Source organism: Pyxicephalus adspersus, chromosome 6 (genome assembly GCF_032062135.1).
Source record: "Pyxicephalus adspersus chromosome 6, UCB_Pads_2.0, whole genome shotgun sequence".
In the NCBI taxonomy this organism is placed as follows: domain Eukaryota; kingdom Metazoa; phylum Chordata; class Amphibia; order Anura; family Pyxicephalidae; genus Pyxicephalus; species Pyxicephalus adspersus.
In genome coordinates this window covers 13,727,424-13,745,631 of record NC_092863.1, presented here as the reverse complement: position 1 = coordinate 13,745,631, position 18,208 = coordinate 13,727,424, and the positions used below count along the sequence as shown (strand labels likewise).

At 38.5% G+C, this 18,208-nt stretch overlaps 1 protein-coding gene across 1 annotated transcript in view; it reads right to left on the bottom strand.

Moving 5' to 3' along the window:
• PLCD3 (phospholipase C delta 3) overlaps positions 1-16,602 on the bottom strand; it is a 32,286-nt gene extending 15,684 nt beyond the window's left edge. Inside the window, exons 1-4 of the mRNA XM_072414661.1 lie at positions 16,329-16,602; positions 2,825-2,983; positions 2,076-2,304; positions 302-431 (exon numbers count right to left, since the gene is read on the bottom strand). Of these exons, the coding sequence (XP_072270762.1) occupies positions 302-431; positions 2,076-2,304; positions 2,825-2,983; positions 16,329-16,452 (642 nt within the window). The 5' untranslated portion in view covers positions 16,453-16,602. The remainder of the gene's footprint in view (positions 1-301; positions 432-2,075; positions 2,305-2,824; positions 2,984-16,328) is intronic.
• Between the last annotated feature and the right edge of the window lie 1,606 nt (positions 16,603-18,208).

The window sequence follows — 18,208 nt, the reverse complement described above, 5'->3', positions numbered from 1 at the left end:
GAGTTGTGGTGTCACACCCATGTACCATAATGTACATCAAGAGAATGGTCATTTCCCACTCATACACCATATTTATATTTGCTGATGTCACGACTCTACACCATAACTTGTATATGGAGAATGGTCCCACCCATATACCATAACTTTATGGTATATATTACCATAATATTATATAATTACCATAATTATATAATATTATATAAGAGTGATAATGTCCAACCCATACAGCATAATTTATATCTGGAGACTACTGATGTCACACTCATATACCATAACTTAAAAATGAAAACACTTATGTCACCTTGAAGAGTGTGTAGGCGTAGATGTCATTCATATCAATGTTTATCATTCTCAGCATGTCCTTCACTTCTTGAAAACTCATCTTCTCATCTCCGTCTCTATCCGCCTGATGCAGATAATCTCGGATCCAAATATAACTCAGTCAAGGAAAATAATTCAGATAGATTGCAAGGAAACCTGAACAGACATTTATTTAGGAGATGGAGAAATGTTGCTTTTGGGTTGTATTACAGAAATAATAAGAGTAACATTTTGAAGGATGCCATACACTTGCAGATGTGTGTCCTCGGTGGAAGGCAGCCTGACTTATTATCAGATTTGGCCATTTACATTGATGGTTTAGTTTAACAGACATGGACCACCCATACTGCTGCACTTGCATGTATCTTTAGGAAAACAATAGAAAAATGTATTCAAAAACCAATGTGGTCCAAGGAAGTTCATATCTTCCAGACTGATCTCTACATGAATTAGATATCTGCAGGGAAAATGCCTTCTTTATAGATATTCTGCACCTTAAATCTAAACTCCAGGCAGATTTAAAATAAATAAAAGCAGCCCTGTATTTATAAATGTATAATAATGTGCTTTGAAATACAAGCAGTGGTAGTTGCATTGGACCTGGTATCAGTCTTTTGCATTGATTGTACAGCATAACTCAACCAGGAAAGGAAAAACAGCACCAGGAGCCAATCTGTGTCACTAAACAAAGAATCAGGACTCCAGACCTGCCAGACAGGGCTTTGTGTTGTGTGGTAGGGCTGTGATAAGTTTAGAAATGATTGGAGAGTAATAAAATGTTTTGCCGGTTAAGCTCATATACCTTATGGGTATCTCATCTGTGTAGTTAGCTGTTTGCCTGGAGTTCAGCTTTAGGTTACCAGCGGTAAAGAAACCTTTATCAAACTAGTGCTAAACAGTGAAGAGCAGATATTGAGTGCTCTAGATATAATTTTTATTATATATATTATTTATAGCCCCAGATTGCACTCGTAATATAAATGACGACTTCCTTTTTCAGTTATTACATCCTGTATTTCAACAAAACAGCGGAAACCCTACAATCATAAAACTATTGGAATTTCAGAACAATGGCAAGTACTGGGCCTTTTGTTCATAAAAAGATCAACTCTGCTTAAAAAAACACAGCCTTTCCTTGTTATTTATATACAGTCACATGAACAGGAGAACACATTGCTCGAGGTATTTTCTGTATATGCCATGACTAGCAATGTGTTTTATTTCTACAGAAGCAACGATTATATAAAAAAAATCTTGTCTTCTGCAGACTTCTTATGGATTTCTTTTCCTATGGAAGCATTGCATTGCAGAGGTTTGACACGCCCCCTTCTAAGCCTGACCTATCACTCTGTAATCAGGAAAGATAATGCTTCCTGCTGATTGGAGAGCTCAGAATTTAAAAAGAGGTAGTTCTGGTTCTCTGCAGAGAGATCACAGCTTCATTTAATATCATGCTTGCCGGGGACCCTTGGCTAGGGAGCAATTTTATATGTTATAATAGTAAATTCAGCACATTGATTACATATATATATATATATATATATATATATATATATATATGGAATTGGGTTTATTTTCAACCAGTACAGTTAGGAGCCCTAAGATAAGGAAAGATAGGAATCCTTTTAGGTAATCCTTTACCCATTCCAAAAACAGTGAGTCAAGGTCACGGTCAGACAACTAGCATTTTAAAAACAGGGTTCATCAATAATACCTTCTAAATTTCAATTTTGTTTCCATTTTTTTAAGGATATTGGACTAACTTCTCCCGCTGGCTCATGGCTTCAGCTCTTTCCATGAGTTTTCGTATCCCCTGGACCCAACTTCGGGCTTCTTGTTCACTACTGGCAGCCAGGTCCAGGTTTCTTCTTCTCCCCACGAAGGAGATACTAAAACAGCAACTCTCTGGGAAACGTCTGCCATTTTTTCGTAGCCCTTCTGACTGACGTCCTTCGCGGACAGACTCGATGTGTAAGATGGAGACTGTGGAACGGGGCAGAGGAATAGGAAGATGAGATTGAGGTTAGGAATAAAGAATACAAATAAAGAGAAGAAATGGAAAAGTTGAGGTAAGGAGACAACGGTGGAAAACCCATACACTGTATAAAACATAGTCAAACCAGGATGGAAAGAAGTAGCTTAATACCCTATAAGTATCAGTATATATCTTAAATCATACTACCTCAAGACCAAACAACTTTTTTGAATATAAAGCCACTTACTATAATTTCATGCACAATCTTGGTGGACCTTAATGCTAAATGTAACATACAAAACATTATTATCAAAACCGGAGGACAAAGAAAACAAAGCGGAGTTGTTACCCAAAACAACCAATCACATTTTATTTGTGATTTTTAAACTGGCACCAAATAAAGTGACAGCTACAATCTCATAGGTGATCATGATAGGCCACACCTCTGATTTGTCTGCACTTCCCCTGAGGTTCCCACAATCAGGATACATGACACATCAAAGATTAAACATGGCCACAGGTACTTACAGATCTGCTTGGAGCGAGCCCTTTTCGCTCGGCTCTCATACCAGATGGTCATTCCGTCAGACTCAAGAAGGTAAAGTCTTTGCTGTTGCCATCCTGGCTTTATTTTCCAAAGATTGGTGCCATTAAGCATGATTTTCACATCTTCATCATCGGACAATGCTGAAAAGAAGATATTATTTTTAGAGCAAGGCTTCCATACCAAGAAGTCACAGAACTGCCACTGCCAGCATAAATATTTTTTCTCAACAAGTAGGGTTGTAAAGAGAACTCCTCCCGTATGGGCATATGCCAGAACTGAAGACATAAATTATTTTTTATAAAAAAAGATGTATGCTTGCCTTTTTATATACCTGTGATAAAGGAGAAATCAGAATGAGCAGAGAGATGACTTTATTATTATGCTGCTGGTTTCTCACTGTCCAATCAGAAGGCTAGTGAACACGAGAACCTCGCTGTAAGTGGTGTCATCCATCTCTGGACAGGATGGACAGTACTACACATCATTTGGCGGGTAAACAGCTCCTGTATATGTAGTTTATAGGTGTATTTAGATGTTTGTCCTGGAGTTCAGCTTTAATAACAGAGGTGACTCACTCACTGAAAATACATAACAGCTGCCCATGAAATTGTACCGATTCTATCACCCCCCTCCTTTACCTGCACTCCTACTGGACTAACAGAGCTGTGACTCAGTTCTATGTGTTTAGCTAGAGATTTCTTTCAGACCGCAAAGCGTCTAATTCGTTACAAACAGTTTACAGAACGATAACACAAAGGAATATGGAAGCCACCTGGGAAACCACACAGAAGCTGGAGAAAGTAAGGAACTGAAAACACAAACAAAGTCAATAGAGTGGCATACGTGATTTAGGAAGATTTAGGCTGAAACTTTAATGACCCAAGTTGACCCAAATCAAAATTTTAAGTATAAGTAGAACCTGGTGGTCGGAGTCAGTCCCTGTCCTGTACAATGTAGATACTCTAGACTTTTAATGGGCAATTCCCAATTCTTCTCCTGACCACCTTGAACTTTCCCTGGGTGTTATCACCATTATTGTATGATACGTCCCCTACCTATAAATTTCACACACAATATAAAATAAATCAAAATCCAGCTTTTCGAGTGGAAGCCCATTACATTGGGCATAGCAGCTGTGCAGACCCTGCGCTCCTAACAGTACAATTATCCAGAATTAGTTGTAAAAGAAATGCCAAGTTTTGGTGGACTTTTTTATAGTACTCTTTTTATGGTTTTTTTATAGTTTATAGAACCATTATTTATTGTATAAATATTATACAGTCCCATGTTTGCTGTGCATGTCTGGCACATCAACGTGTAATTTTCTGTAATTGCCGGGTTTTAAGGTTTATAACCAGGAGAAATGTATGTTTTACAGAAATGTACTGCACATGTTCTTTACTTCTGCCTGTAATTCTTCTTTTTTGCCCTAACTGTGAATACTGAAGCTGCAATACTACAGAAAACTGGTTCTGATGTGGTAAGGAGGAATGGGTGAGCGGATCATTTTACAGCTATGGCAATGGCAACCGCATAGAGAAAGTTGCCCATCATGACTTCTGGTAGAATCAAGAGGCAAGATTAAGGATAGCGTATGGTTACTTAAAAGTACAGCACTTAAATACAGTTTTCTTTTTCTGCTTGGACATACACTTTTTAGTCAATAAGGAAAATAAAATAGGTTTTTATTCAGATGTGTCTTGTTGCATAGTCATTAAATCCTAAATATTTACATAGATTTGAAAGCAAAAGTGAGGTATAATATACAGTATATTGGGCAATACTTGTAGGCACGGGGTGTTTATAATTAGGTTCAGTAGCATAATTATTAATAGATCTCATGCATGTGGTTTTCTGTAACTGCTTCCAATTACAATACTCAAATCTGATTTCTATTTTAAGCTGCAGTCAAATTGCAAGGTGAGCTGATGTACAAAGTAACTGAAAACATGTTTAAAGAGAATGCATTATGTTTGTTTATATATTGCTTTTTGTAATATGGTCAGGACTAATAAACGCCATTTTATTCAGACATTGTCAGTGATATATACTTACCCGCAGCAAGGTATACTCTCCAATCTGTTCTCCTTCTCAGTCTCCATGCCCTGTTGTGAACCTACAGGTATAGGAAGTATGTGACTTCCCCTTTGTGATGGTAATTGGATCCAAAAAGGAATTGTATAGGCCCAAACATTGTCATATCTTTTGGTACAGATAAAACCAAAGGCTTTGGATATATTTGAACCTGGCAAGGAAACAGTTAAAGGTGTTTGTTGCTGCGTGCATTGCAATTGCTGTAAAAAGTTTACAAGGGAAAAGAACTGAACTGTTTTTTTTTTTTACCCTTTTGTTACTTAAACATTAGTTAACTAGGGGAGTGGAACTTTGCAGAGTGGAATGTCCAATTAAACATTCTCAAGTACTTTGTTTTTTGTTTACAGCGTGCGGTAATAAGGGCAGGAAGCTGGAAAAGGAAAAGTTGTTCTTTAAACTAACAGTATGCTTACAGTACACTTGACTATCTACAAACAGGACATGTTCACTGATTCATGGAGTTAGAAAAATCACATCCAGCAGTTCAGATATTCCAGGCTGATCAATATTCTCCCCAAAGACAGCCAGTAGTGAGATGGGAATGGGGGAAATCTCTGCAATGGAGATATAAATCGCAAAAAGAGCTAATAATTTTATCCCATACAACAATATAACAAAGCTGAGTAGGTTTGTTCTGCCAATAACACAAAAGAAACTAAGGAATACAATAAGCCATTATAAAGAACACACTGAAACACTTATACCTGCTGAGTTCAAAGGATTTGTATGCTAAGAAAAAGAACAATTTCCATTTTATGCGAAAATAGACATTTGTATAAAATAGGGCTAACAAGATACAATGGTTATAAATGGCTACAATATTATCCATAATCAAATCAGAAAAGCCTACTAATTGCAAAGCCAGCATGTGTATATACAGTAATTAAATGTGTTTATCATGTACACAGTGAATGGGCATATAAAACAGAAAACTTCAGATTAGCAATCTGGTTCTTCAAATTCAGCCACTTTGCAGGTTTATTTTGTCATTCAGTAACCAAAAATAATTTTGCATGTTCAGCCTGCAGCTAAAATTAGCTAGCATCAGAAGCAAGTACATAGGAACTGTCAAAAAAGGAGCAATTGCCCACAGGCCAGTTTTGAGTTTGCAAAAGAGGTCAGAAGTAAAGCTGCGTACACACTTGCAATAATTATCATTGGAAATGAACGACTAACGACCGATCGCCCGATAATCGTTAAAAAAAGGTGCACAATGACGCCGACGAACTAGGATGTCCCTGAAACGAACGACCGTCCTGGCAGATCTGATTGGGCGACAATCATTAGTGGATTGTTTCTGCAGTACACTTTCTCCTTTACATGTCACTCCCTGCATCGTTCAAACAATTGTATCTAGCGTGTGTTCACTATTGGTGGATTTTATTTAAATGATCGTATCGTTACAACATGACAGAATTGTGCACAATACCATCGTTTAAAATTATCGTGCATAATCGTTAGTCGTTTGTTTTCTAACAATAATTATTGCAAGTGTGTACCTAGCTTAAGTCAAGGGCTGTAGGAAATAACAGAGTATGTTTAGAAAGAATAACTTTGGTTTGTTGGGAAAATGCCCGTGGTATGTAAAAAACAAATGACCAGGAGAGCGTGTGAAAAGAATGATGTGCAGGGAGAATGATCACGGGTGTGTTTAGGTAGAATGACCAGGTTGTGTACATGATGAATGACACATGTAGGAATATTGGCTGGGAATTTGTGAGTTGAAAGAATGACCAGGGGTGTGTATGGAAGCAGAGACTGGGGCATGCAGAAAGAATAACCAGGGATTGTTAGCAGGAATGACAATGAGTAGAAAGAATAATAAGATATATTTGTAGAGGAACCATCAGAAGAGTGCAGGAACATTCCCCAATTGTGTTGACCAACGATAACCAAGACAAGCCAGTTCTTTTCCTGTTTTGGCCCTGAACGCTATTCTTCCTTTCCATCTATGAACCTTGGAAGGAATGTCTTTAGTAAAAGGTTTGGTTTGAAGTCAACACTGGCCACCCAAAAGATATATAATAGGTGTGAGTGATTCAACCCTCTGGCAAGTACTCAGAGCTCAAAATAACTTTGCACGGACTAACACTTGAAGTGAATCTGGTAGTTTATCCCTCATAATGGTTATGAACACAGAACACATTAAAAGCACATATTTACCAGACATTTCATTCACTGTTAAGTGCTAGACTTGTTCCCTCAGGTTTTATTAGACCCAATTCATTGCCTTTGCTAAATACAAGCTGCTTTTGCCATTTTAAAGCGAATATAATGGGTTGGTAGTTAAACAAGCCAATACACCATGAGAAGTATGGCTTGTACAGAGCCACGTGTACAGGTTTATCTAAAGGCATGTCATTTATTAGGATTGTATGGTGTATTTATATACTATAATATATATATATTATATATATTTTAGTATTGTTTTAGTCTCAGCCAATAAGTGGATCTCTAGACTGTTTTCCACATGTTTACCAGGTTCATTACAGTACAGGGCTTAAATTACACTAATTGCTGTAAGAAAGTAAAGAAAAAAAAAAAAACAATTGATCTAAGGATTCTTTAATTTTAACTGAACCATAAAGGAAATTGTTTTTCTCATATCAGTTTTGTTAGTTAATTGGACGTTATGTAAAAAAGCTGATCTGGGAAACAATGATACAGAATAATTTGCTCAGTTTTAAACTACACACACAGGCTAGATGATTGTCACCCGAGATGAATGGTCATGATCGTCTAGGGTAAAAATCTACCCTATGTTTATCAGTACACCAACTTAATTTATCAAATCACCCTGGTGGATCAATAAACAACCAAGTAGGGACAACCAATGTACTTTCCAATGGAAGCGAGCATAGCAGGGTGCCACTCATTCATCCACCCCTTCCCCATAGAACAGAAGAGCTCTGTGTGTACAGCACTCATTTGTTCTCCTGTCACTGGAAATGATCACAAAAGATCTTTCCAGCAACAGAAATCCGACATGCTTTAAGATTATATATAGACATTGGTAGCCTAACATTGACATTCAGTCAAAGCAATATGTATATGTGTCCACCCTTGGCAGTCATTTAGAGCCACATCTTTGATACTGACTTTTGATTAAACTTTTAAAGTCAGCTAAGATTTACCTTGAAATGGATCTAAAGATAACCATTAGCCTTAGTTATGATGTTTCTTCTATTGCTGCCAATAAAAAATTACTTAAGCTACGTACACACGGCAGATTTTTATCGCCCGATAATCGGCATCGGCCAATTATCGGGCGAAAATCTTCCGTGTGTACAGTCGGTGTCGTCCATCGTCCGGACGACCGACCTGCCGGATCCACGGACGATGGACGACAGCCGATCGTAATGAAAGGGAAGGGGAGAGCGCGCAGCAGGGTGCCGCTCCGTCGCTCTCCCCTCTCCATAGAGCATGAACGGTGCTGTATGTACAGCATCGTTCATGCATCTTGCAGCCCCTTGTCGTTGGAAAGGATCGTGAAAGATCCTTTCCAACGACAAAAATTGCAAGTGTGTACGCAGCTTTACAGCCCAAGCTACCTACCTGTTTGTGAGTTCAGGCAAACAGCAATATCTTTGTTTGGACTTCATTTTGGGTTAGAATCAATTTAATTGGCTTCATCTCAACCTAGGCAAAGTGACTTCGTTGGATTACTTTAAAGTCATCAAAGGTACAGCCTTTCTAAACAAGTTTTTGCATATTGTGCCTTGTTAGTTATTTTATTTAACTTGAATGCAACGGCAACCAATGGGACGTTGTACAAATGCATTGATACCGGATACTTCCATTGTGTGTCACTGCATGTGGCATCTGTCTGTATTTTACTTATGTACCATGTCAGATGCATGAGTCAGGGCTATAAATGAAATTACACAATTAGCCCTTCTCTATTCTTCTGTAGACTTCTCTCACCGCCAACTCAAGCATGTGGCCTCATCAGGGACGTGAGACATTTTTCTGCTGAACTTCCAGGACTTGTATCTCTTCTCGTTGAGTTTCCTGATTGTTACTCCATATTTACTATTAATAATGAGACTATTTTTGTTAAAAAATATTGGCCCAGCTGGCTAAGGAACAACAAGTATTTGTTTCCCTTTGGTAATTACCCACTGCACTGCTCATTTATTATTGATGATGTTTGCAAAGGTGGCAGTGAACTGTAAGCCCCCTATTTTTAAAATTACATTGGGCCCCAAATTTTTGCATGATAGTCCAACTCTTAAAACCTCCAAACTTTGCAAAATTACAGTAAAAGAGCATCAATGAAAACTGTGGCCTTCACATCGCTGTAGGGGGCACTTTGGAAAGTAAAAATATCATAACCCAAATATCCAGTGAATGTTTGCACAATATCGAGAAAGCCCTAGTATAATATAAATATATATATAAATATATATATATATATATATATATATATATATATATAGTATACAGAGTTTACTTCCACTCTGAATTAGCTGAACAATAGGAAAATCCGCTGGATGAACAGTAGCCAGTTGGCCAGAATACATTTAACAAGACAAGCAGCCTGCACAAACTTATTTCATGGTCAAGCATTAATTATGCCTTCTGTATTAATCATATCACAGTGATTTCCAGTGTGGGTCACTGCTTACATTAGATACAATGTTAGAAGGATGCTTCCAGCATGCTGCTTCTGACTTCATTACCAACAAAGCATTTAAAATGTAACAAATGTTGCTACATTTGCAACACAGGAATCCTTCCAGCTATGTGCTAGATCAGGGGTGTCAAACTCTGGCCCGTGGGCCAAATCTGGCCCTCAAGGCCCTTTTTTTCGCCCCCCAAAGAATTCCGAAAATGAACTACATCTGGCCCGCCCACCCGCGTTACCACCTCACATCATCATTTTCAATACATGCAATGCATAGACATTATTCCTGTACACCCTTAATGTGACACACAGCCTAGGCATTGATCACATGATGCCTGACTTCCAGGGGCATTGTGTTTGTTTCAATCCATTAGAGACTGCATAGTGTAATATTTAGTGTTAGACAAACTTGTGATGTGAGAGGATGAACAACACACAGCCTGCATAGATAGAAAGAAAGTAGTCTTTTCAACCCTAAAGTGTGTGTAGAGGGGTTTGTTTTTTGTTAGTTATGGATGAAGTAGTAATCGTCCTCAATTTTTTAAAGAAATTTCAAGTTTGGCCCCATCTAAGTTTTTAATTTCGACCCTCTTGTGTATTTGAGTTTGACACCCCTGTGCTAGATAATTGTACTGGAGGATTAGGCTGAGGGATAAATACTACATGCAGAATTTTAGCAGAGCCACAACAAGAACAGTTGTGTCTCAGAGACAAGTAGGACAAGTGTCCAATCATCTGGACCACAAAGTTTACTCATGTCTTAAGCAACATGACAATGTATTGGAATCCTGAACTGAGAAAAATATGGAAACTGCCATTGTATACCAATTTCTTGTTACCAGGCTGTTTGTGGTCTTAAAACCTGACCAGGGACAATCATGCAGCCAGCAAAGTCAGTAATCCTGACTCAAAAATTGTTGATGCCTTTTAATTACCAGTATTAAAAAAAGGAGAGTCCAATAATGTAGAACATTTATCCATATTAGACATAGTGCTTCCTGTGTCTAGCACACGTCTCAACAGGAATGAATGGCTTGCACTTATTATACACGGACTTAATCTCCCAAACCTAGCGCAATTACAGTCTCATGTGTGGGTGAGCTCCTATTCTATCTGTCCCTAAATAATTATCCAATAAAATGTACTCAGAAGTCCTCTAATCCTAAAATGATTCAAGCGACCTATTACAATTGATTTATCCTCATGATGCCCATCTTTTACAAAACACAGGCTACCAAAATTCCAAATCCTAAAATTCCATTTACACATATAAGTGACAAAGCATTATTAGCTTTCATATATATATATGAAAAATGGAAGTAAATAAGAACAAAGTTAAAGTTTTTGTATTTGGAGGGAATATTTTCTGTAGGTATATACTAGTATGTACATCAGACAGTCCTGGTACGGAAGTTGACTTATTAAAGTTATTTTATTTGTACTAGTTAAGAAGTTTGTTGGTATAATTGAGACACCTAGTTCTAAGTCTCTAATCTTTTATTTTTATCTCTGCATTCTCCTTTCTTTCAATTATTTTTGTAACTTCAGTTGGGCTTCAGGACTACTCACCCTGGGGGATTTAATTCCAAAATATATGACATACCCAATATTGTAATGTTTTATAATACATTTCAAAGAGATTCTGACTTTTTGTCCATTCAGGGCAAAGAAATAGTTTCCTTTGGCTAAAGCAACCCCGGGCCACCTAACCACATATCTAAAGGTGTCGGAGACTACACAGGATTTTCTGTATGGAAATACATGGATCAATGCAATGTACTAGTGGGAACAAACCCTAAGAGAATATGTTGGTGAAACCTGTCTGAAGTTCTTTTGTGCCATTTGTGGAAAGTTTTGGTCTGGCAATAAGGTCTAAGGTTTAAGGCTACATACACACATGCATTGGTTCTCGTCCAATAATCATCTCAGGGCGTCCGTCCTGGTGGATCAATGGACGATGGACGACGAAGGATCGTAATGCAAGTGAAGGGGAGAGAGCACAGAGGGGTGCCGTTCCATCGTTCTCACCCTTTACTCTTCATAGAGCAGAACGGTGCTGTATGTACAGCACTCGTTCATGCATAGTGCAGTCGTTTGTCATTGGAAAGGATCGTGAAAGGCAATAATTGCACGTGTGTACATAGCCTAACTTTCCACCAAAACTATAGGCCAGGCAATAAAGAAGAAACCATTGTACTCTGCTAGCAGTCTGGGTGAATTGTAAGCACACATTGCACTGTTGACTCCCCTTTCCTAACATGACATTGTTCCATTTTGGCCATTGTCTGCTCAGGAGATGACCACTGTACCCTGGGAGGAGGCCAGCTATCATGGTACAAAGTAAGTACAGCTGATGGAAATTGGTGACTTTTAAACATATTTATTAGGCAAACATTATTCAAAGACTACTTACAGAACATTGCCAGGAATACCCTACTATGCAGTGGACTTATGAAACAGTCAACAATAGAGATGTTTGGGGCAAAATGAAGACACCATTAGAAAGAAGAACTCCAAGCCAACTCTGAAGAATGGTGATGCAAATGTTATGGATTTAGGTAGCTTTGCTGCTTCGGGCCCTGCACAGCTTAAGGTATAGAGCCAACTATGAATTCTGGATCATATAAAAGTGTGCATAAAAAAGACTGAACATTCACCTTATGTTTTCATTACAGTATATCACCCTTATGTATAGACATTAGGCCTGATTTATTAAAGCTCTCATGGACGGCTTTAATAAACCAGGCCCATTGTGTGAATGTTCATATATGTTTCGATTGCACTCTTTCTCATGATGGTAAATACAAAGATTTACTTTACACTAATTAATGTGGTGATATTAAATTTTACAAAAAATACCCAATCAGGTACTGAAAACAATCTAAAAAAACATGATTGTTCCTTGCTGGTGACTGGATGGTAAAGCTACGTACACACGTCCAATGCTTCTCATCCGATAATCGGCTCAGGGCCGATCTCGGACAAGAATCTGGCGCGTGTACAGCGCCCATTGTTCATCGCCTGAACGACCATCCTGGCGGATCCACGGACGATGGACAATAAACGCCGTAATGGAAGTGAAGGGGGAGAGCGCACAGCATGGTGCCGCTCCATCGTTCTCCCCCTCCCCTATCCATAGAAAAGAACTGTGATGTATGTACAGTACTTGTTCGTGCATCGTGCAGTCATTTGACGTTGGAAAGTATCGTGAAAGATCCTTTCCAACGACAATTATTGCACGTGTGTACCCAGCTTTAAAGTCAGCAGAAATTCATATAATTTAAGGAGCTAAGTGAAATTCACTTTGTTATGTGAACAACCTATATCCCTTTAGTAATTCAACTCCATTGTCTTATATCACTTATGTCACAGTTGATTACAAAATAATACTGAAAAGTAATGTCTTACAAAGCAATGGGAAAATGTCAACATACTGCAATTCCCTGTTGTTCAATTGTTTCATATCTCTGGATATACATACTCTCTAGATATGGAGAAATTAAATAAGAGAATAGGACAACTCAATAGATAACGAATGCTGTTGCAATATTAGAGTTTGGGGTTCAATATTCACCAGACCATTCCATTGAGTTTGTCTTTCTATAAATGTACAAGTTTTTTCCCAGCTCAAAGAATGACATGGTCTAACAATGGGGTCTTCTGCACAAATTACAGGCCAAACTGTAGGCAAAGAGCCACCCAAATCTGCTAGAAGTTTGGGTGAATTGTAAATATACATTGCAGTAATAAACAAATAAAACCACTCCAATCTGTTACAACTCTACATGAAGGTTGGCAATCTGAAATATTTACTTACAAGGTAATCTTACATACAAGGTAATGTGTTATTGTCACTTACAATAATGATGTGTGCCACCTCTGCCGCCACAGCCTTTGTTAGCTCATGCTACGCTACTAATGGCAATGCTTCTGTTTTTCCTATAACGCTATGTAATATATTCTGACACTATATAAATAAATAATGAAGCAGCAGAAAAGGGGGCATCGGGGAAAGCAAAACACTTGCTTCATTTTGTACTGTACATAAAATAATCCCGAGGCTGGGATCTGTTCCTTAACTATATGTGAACCAAATTTCTACATCTATCTTTCCTTTTCAGTTGTTCCTATAAAATAAACTAATAAAAAAATACACTAATCTCCAGAACTGGTATTCACTACTAAACCCTTAATACAACTTCTAAAACAATATTCACTTATTTATTGGCATATTCACTTTTCATGTGCCAAATAGCTGGGGGCTTGGCAGGGGCATGCTTGTTGCCTAAATGGTTTTTGTTAAAAGATTGTTCTCTTCCTCATCTCAGAAAGTTGGGAAATTAGCAGCTTTAACAATTTTGACTCCTCTATGGTCCATTTATTTCATTCCCAAATAAATAGTAAATCTGATTTTTTTGTGGGTACTGAAATGTGTCTTGTACCATTAATGCTGGCTAAGCAGTGATTAGAAAGTTTGGTAATGGTCAAATAAAGCAAGTGTTCATGTCTGTCATATTTTGAATTAAATAAATACAAGTTGTACAAAATAATTATTGTATTAGAATTTTTAAATCTAAGTGACACACACAGGCACTTATGTTAAACCTCCCAGATTGGCCTTTGTTGAGCGTTCTTTTATTATTATTATTAAACAGGATTTATATAGCGCCAACATATTACGCAGCGCTGTACATTAAATAGGGATTGGCAGACATTAAATAGGGAATGACAGACTAATACAGACCGTGATACAGGAGGAGATTAATTTTACTTACAGATGTAAATTTGATGGAGACCCCCAGCTAATGACCTGGCTTCAATCTTGCTGGTTGCTATTCTTCTGGCTGCTGGACCTATATGAAATCTGAATTTAATACAATTACTAATCCTGGGCCATCTGCTGGTCTGGTGCTGCTTCTCAACTAACTCTTCCCATTGCTAAGCCTGGGCCAACACACAACCAAACTCAACAATACTTCATCCTGCCTATACCGCATGTGCAATGATCTTCCCTATGTACCTCTGGTGACCTCAGTTCATCAAGAATACTGGTACTCATCCCAAATGATACTCCTACAAGGTCCAGATAGACATCTGCTTCTCGTACAAAATTATCCACAATATTTCAAAGTTTTAGCATGTAACACATCCTATAGAATGTAGGTTTTTAATATTTAAAGTTATTGGAAAACATATTCAATGGATTAGTAAGCATTTCCATTAATTATGGGGGCCTGGAAATGAGGGCAACTATATCAAGGGGTTCTTGAGGTTCATTACCCATACCAAGGACAACTATTAAGCAATGCTTTTTATATACAGGGATGTGTTTTAATAAAAGTGGGTACACAATAATGCCCAATTGCCCCTATAAATACACAGGCCTATCTGTATTGCCCCTGGCTATAGATTCATAGGCATGGGGGTGGCTCAGTGATTAGCACTCTGGTCCATGCAGCCAGGGGACTATATGGAGTTTGCATGTTCTACCCGTGTTTGCGTGGGTTTCTTCAAGGCACTACATATGTAGTTAGTTTATTTGGTTTCCCACAAAACTGGCCATAGTACAGTGTTATCCCCAGCCTTTAAGGTAGGTGCACCACCCGGCACTTTTCAGTAATCACCCGGCTGTTTTGGGGGGGTTACTGAAGAGTTGGGTCACAATACAGGGAGCTCCTTTGAGGGACAGTTAGGGATATGACTATGGGCTTTGTGAAGCTCTGCGCAATATGATGGTGTTATATAATAACAAGATTATATTAATGATAATTAGTGAACTGTTGGATGTGTATGTAAAATATGAGCATCTCACAATGACTTCTGTATCAGTCTCTAATAAAAAGTTGCACTCTAACTAGTTTTCTTAGTAGGAGAGATAAGAACCAAGGTATGCGATAGAGGTTTTCTAAATTTCCCCTTTTTTCCTGGACAACATTCCCCTGAGCCTGTATAGATAATAAATCACTATTTGATCTAGCCATCAAATGTCATATCAGCGGACTGTCATCTAATGTCAATGTGCACCCTAGGGCACACTATATCCATTCTCTGAGATTTCACAATACAGATATACCCGGTCATCTTCCATGATTCACTTATTGATCAAGGTACATAACAGTCTGGTCTGGCTTCTTTAGTCAGGGATGCTTACATCAATCACAAGATTACATAACAAGGACATTCCCATCCAATCACTTTTCTGTAGCTTTACCGAATTTGGGCTACTCATGCACAGACTAATATATGAAAGCATTTTTATGAAATGTAACAATAAATGATGTTTTGCATCCTGGTTTTACTGTAATTTATTTAGAAATCTCACAGTTTGCAATGTTATTACTATATGAAGCTACATAACATAAATCCTAGAAGCACATGGCAATTATAGAAGTGATTCCAGGATACTCAGCCAAATGTCAAAGCACCATGGTTAACCATAATTCACCCATATCTGTATCTATTTTATTTAAATTCGAACAGTTTTTTATAAAAGATCAGAGACTGTAAACTGGTAATAGTCTATAAATATAGAACGACAGGATGTCATTCTTTAAATATAGATTCAATTAAATGTTCCTATATATTAGGGACAGATGACAATGTATACCTGTGTGTTATAAGTACGCAGTTCTATATGCCTTTAGATCAGTGCCTTTTGAAGGCATTTTTAGGTTGGGTTGTTTGACTTTCCCCTTGGCCACTTCTACCGCTCTGCTGACCTGTCAACAAATAAATTGAAAACCCACAACATACCCATGACTTACCCATTTTTTTGAAGGTTCTCAGCCCATGGCTCTTGGTACATTGAACTTGTTCAACCACCACTTCGGGATCAGCCTGGTACTTCTTCCTCTTCCCTCCACATACTGTGCTCCAGAAGCTGGGCATTTCATGCCTTTTGCTGGGTGCCACCAATAATTCTCTCTGACTTCCTTCTATTTGGGTTCCTAGCAGTCTGCTTTGCCTCTTGTAATGCTCAGCTGTGTCACCTAGTTAGTTCTGTACATATCTAAGCTCTGTTTCTGCCTGTCTCTGGAGCCTTTGTGTGTGAGCAGCCTCAGTCCAACCTCCTTCCCTTGCTCCTCCTTAGCACAGATTTTACAGTCTTTGGCTGCCTTACTTCCCTGGAGTCACATTTCAAAATCACAGCCACTCTCTATCCTAAAAGCCACAAAAACAGGCTAGAGAAGCAATCTGAGCAGGTTGGGGATGTAGAGCAATTTATTTATGATGCTTCAAGATGCAGCACAAATATAACATTTACATTTGTACAAGATCATGTGATAGGAGTATGATTTTATGCAATGTAAATTCTAACTGAATGACTTAAAAAAATTGTTTATAACTCTTGCATACGTGCAATGGTTCTCGTCCGATAATCGGCTCAGGGGTGATATCGGACGAGAATCTGGCGTGTGTACAGGGCTTGTCATTTGAACGACCGTCCTGGCGGATCCACGGACAATTGACGACGAATGATCGTAATAGAAGTGAAGGGGAGAGAGCGCAGCACGGTGCCGCTCCCTCGTTCTCCCCCCTCCCCTCTCCATAGAGCAGAATGGTGCAGTATGTACAGCGCTCATTCATGCATGGTGCAGTCATTAGTCGTTGCAAAGAATCCTTAACAATTATTGCACATGTGTACATAGCCTAAGATACTTTTATACTAGTTCAACATCCCGCACAATAGGAGAATTCTTCTGCAAAGTGTCAGATGTTTAGAAGATGTTGCCAATGTTGCCAATCCCTTCCCCGTGTTTTATTGTAAAGCAATTCTCTTGCAGGAGTTGCTTTTAAATTACTCTGCATTGGAGCATCTTTCATTTGCGTTTTGGATGCCCATATTTGTTAATTTTGTTATTATAATTCTTCCTTATCAGGCATGGGCAAACTACGGCCCAAAATATGGCCCAATACGGTGGTTTCTCTCACCCTTTGGGTGTTCCGAGGCTCTGGCCAATGACACCCCGAGCAGAGTCAGGAGAAGGACCCCGCGGGGGGAGGGCATACTGGTCAGAGCCGCAGAACATGTCCCAGCTCGTGGAGGTGGGTGGGCTGTGTCCCTGCACATAACCCGCCCACTCTCCCATCACAGGCTCTGATCTGCGATGGGAGAGTGGTCGGGGTCATGCCACTGAACTTGATGTCATGATGGCATAACCGCGCCCTCTCTCCCATCGGCCCCGCCCCTCTTTCAAATTTTTTTATGTGGCCCCTGACTGAAAAAGTTTGCCCACCCCTGCTCTATATGTTGACTTATGTTTTCATGTATGTTGTAACTACTTTTCTTGGTTTCCCCCCCTTTTTTACTCCCTTATTGTTCTTTATTTGTATATTGTACTGATGTATGTTTGTTTTACATGAACACCCTGATATAATACCCTTTACCTGCTCCCACTCTCTGCCCACTCTTTTTTAAAAATTCCTAAATAATGTTTTTGTTTTTTTTTTGTTTTTTTTAAATACTTGTTTTCACCCTGTTTTTCATCCTTTGCTGTAGCTTACAGTCCCTTTGACATAAATTCTATGCATATGTTCCAGAACTATCTTTTCTATGTAACCAAATTCGCTTTTCTCCTTGGTTGTCCTTTTTTAGGTATAAAAGATATCCCAATGAAAATAAGTTTTTAACAGCAATAATCAT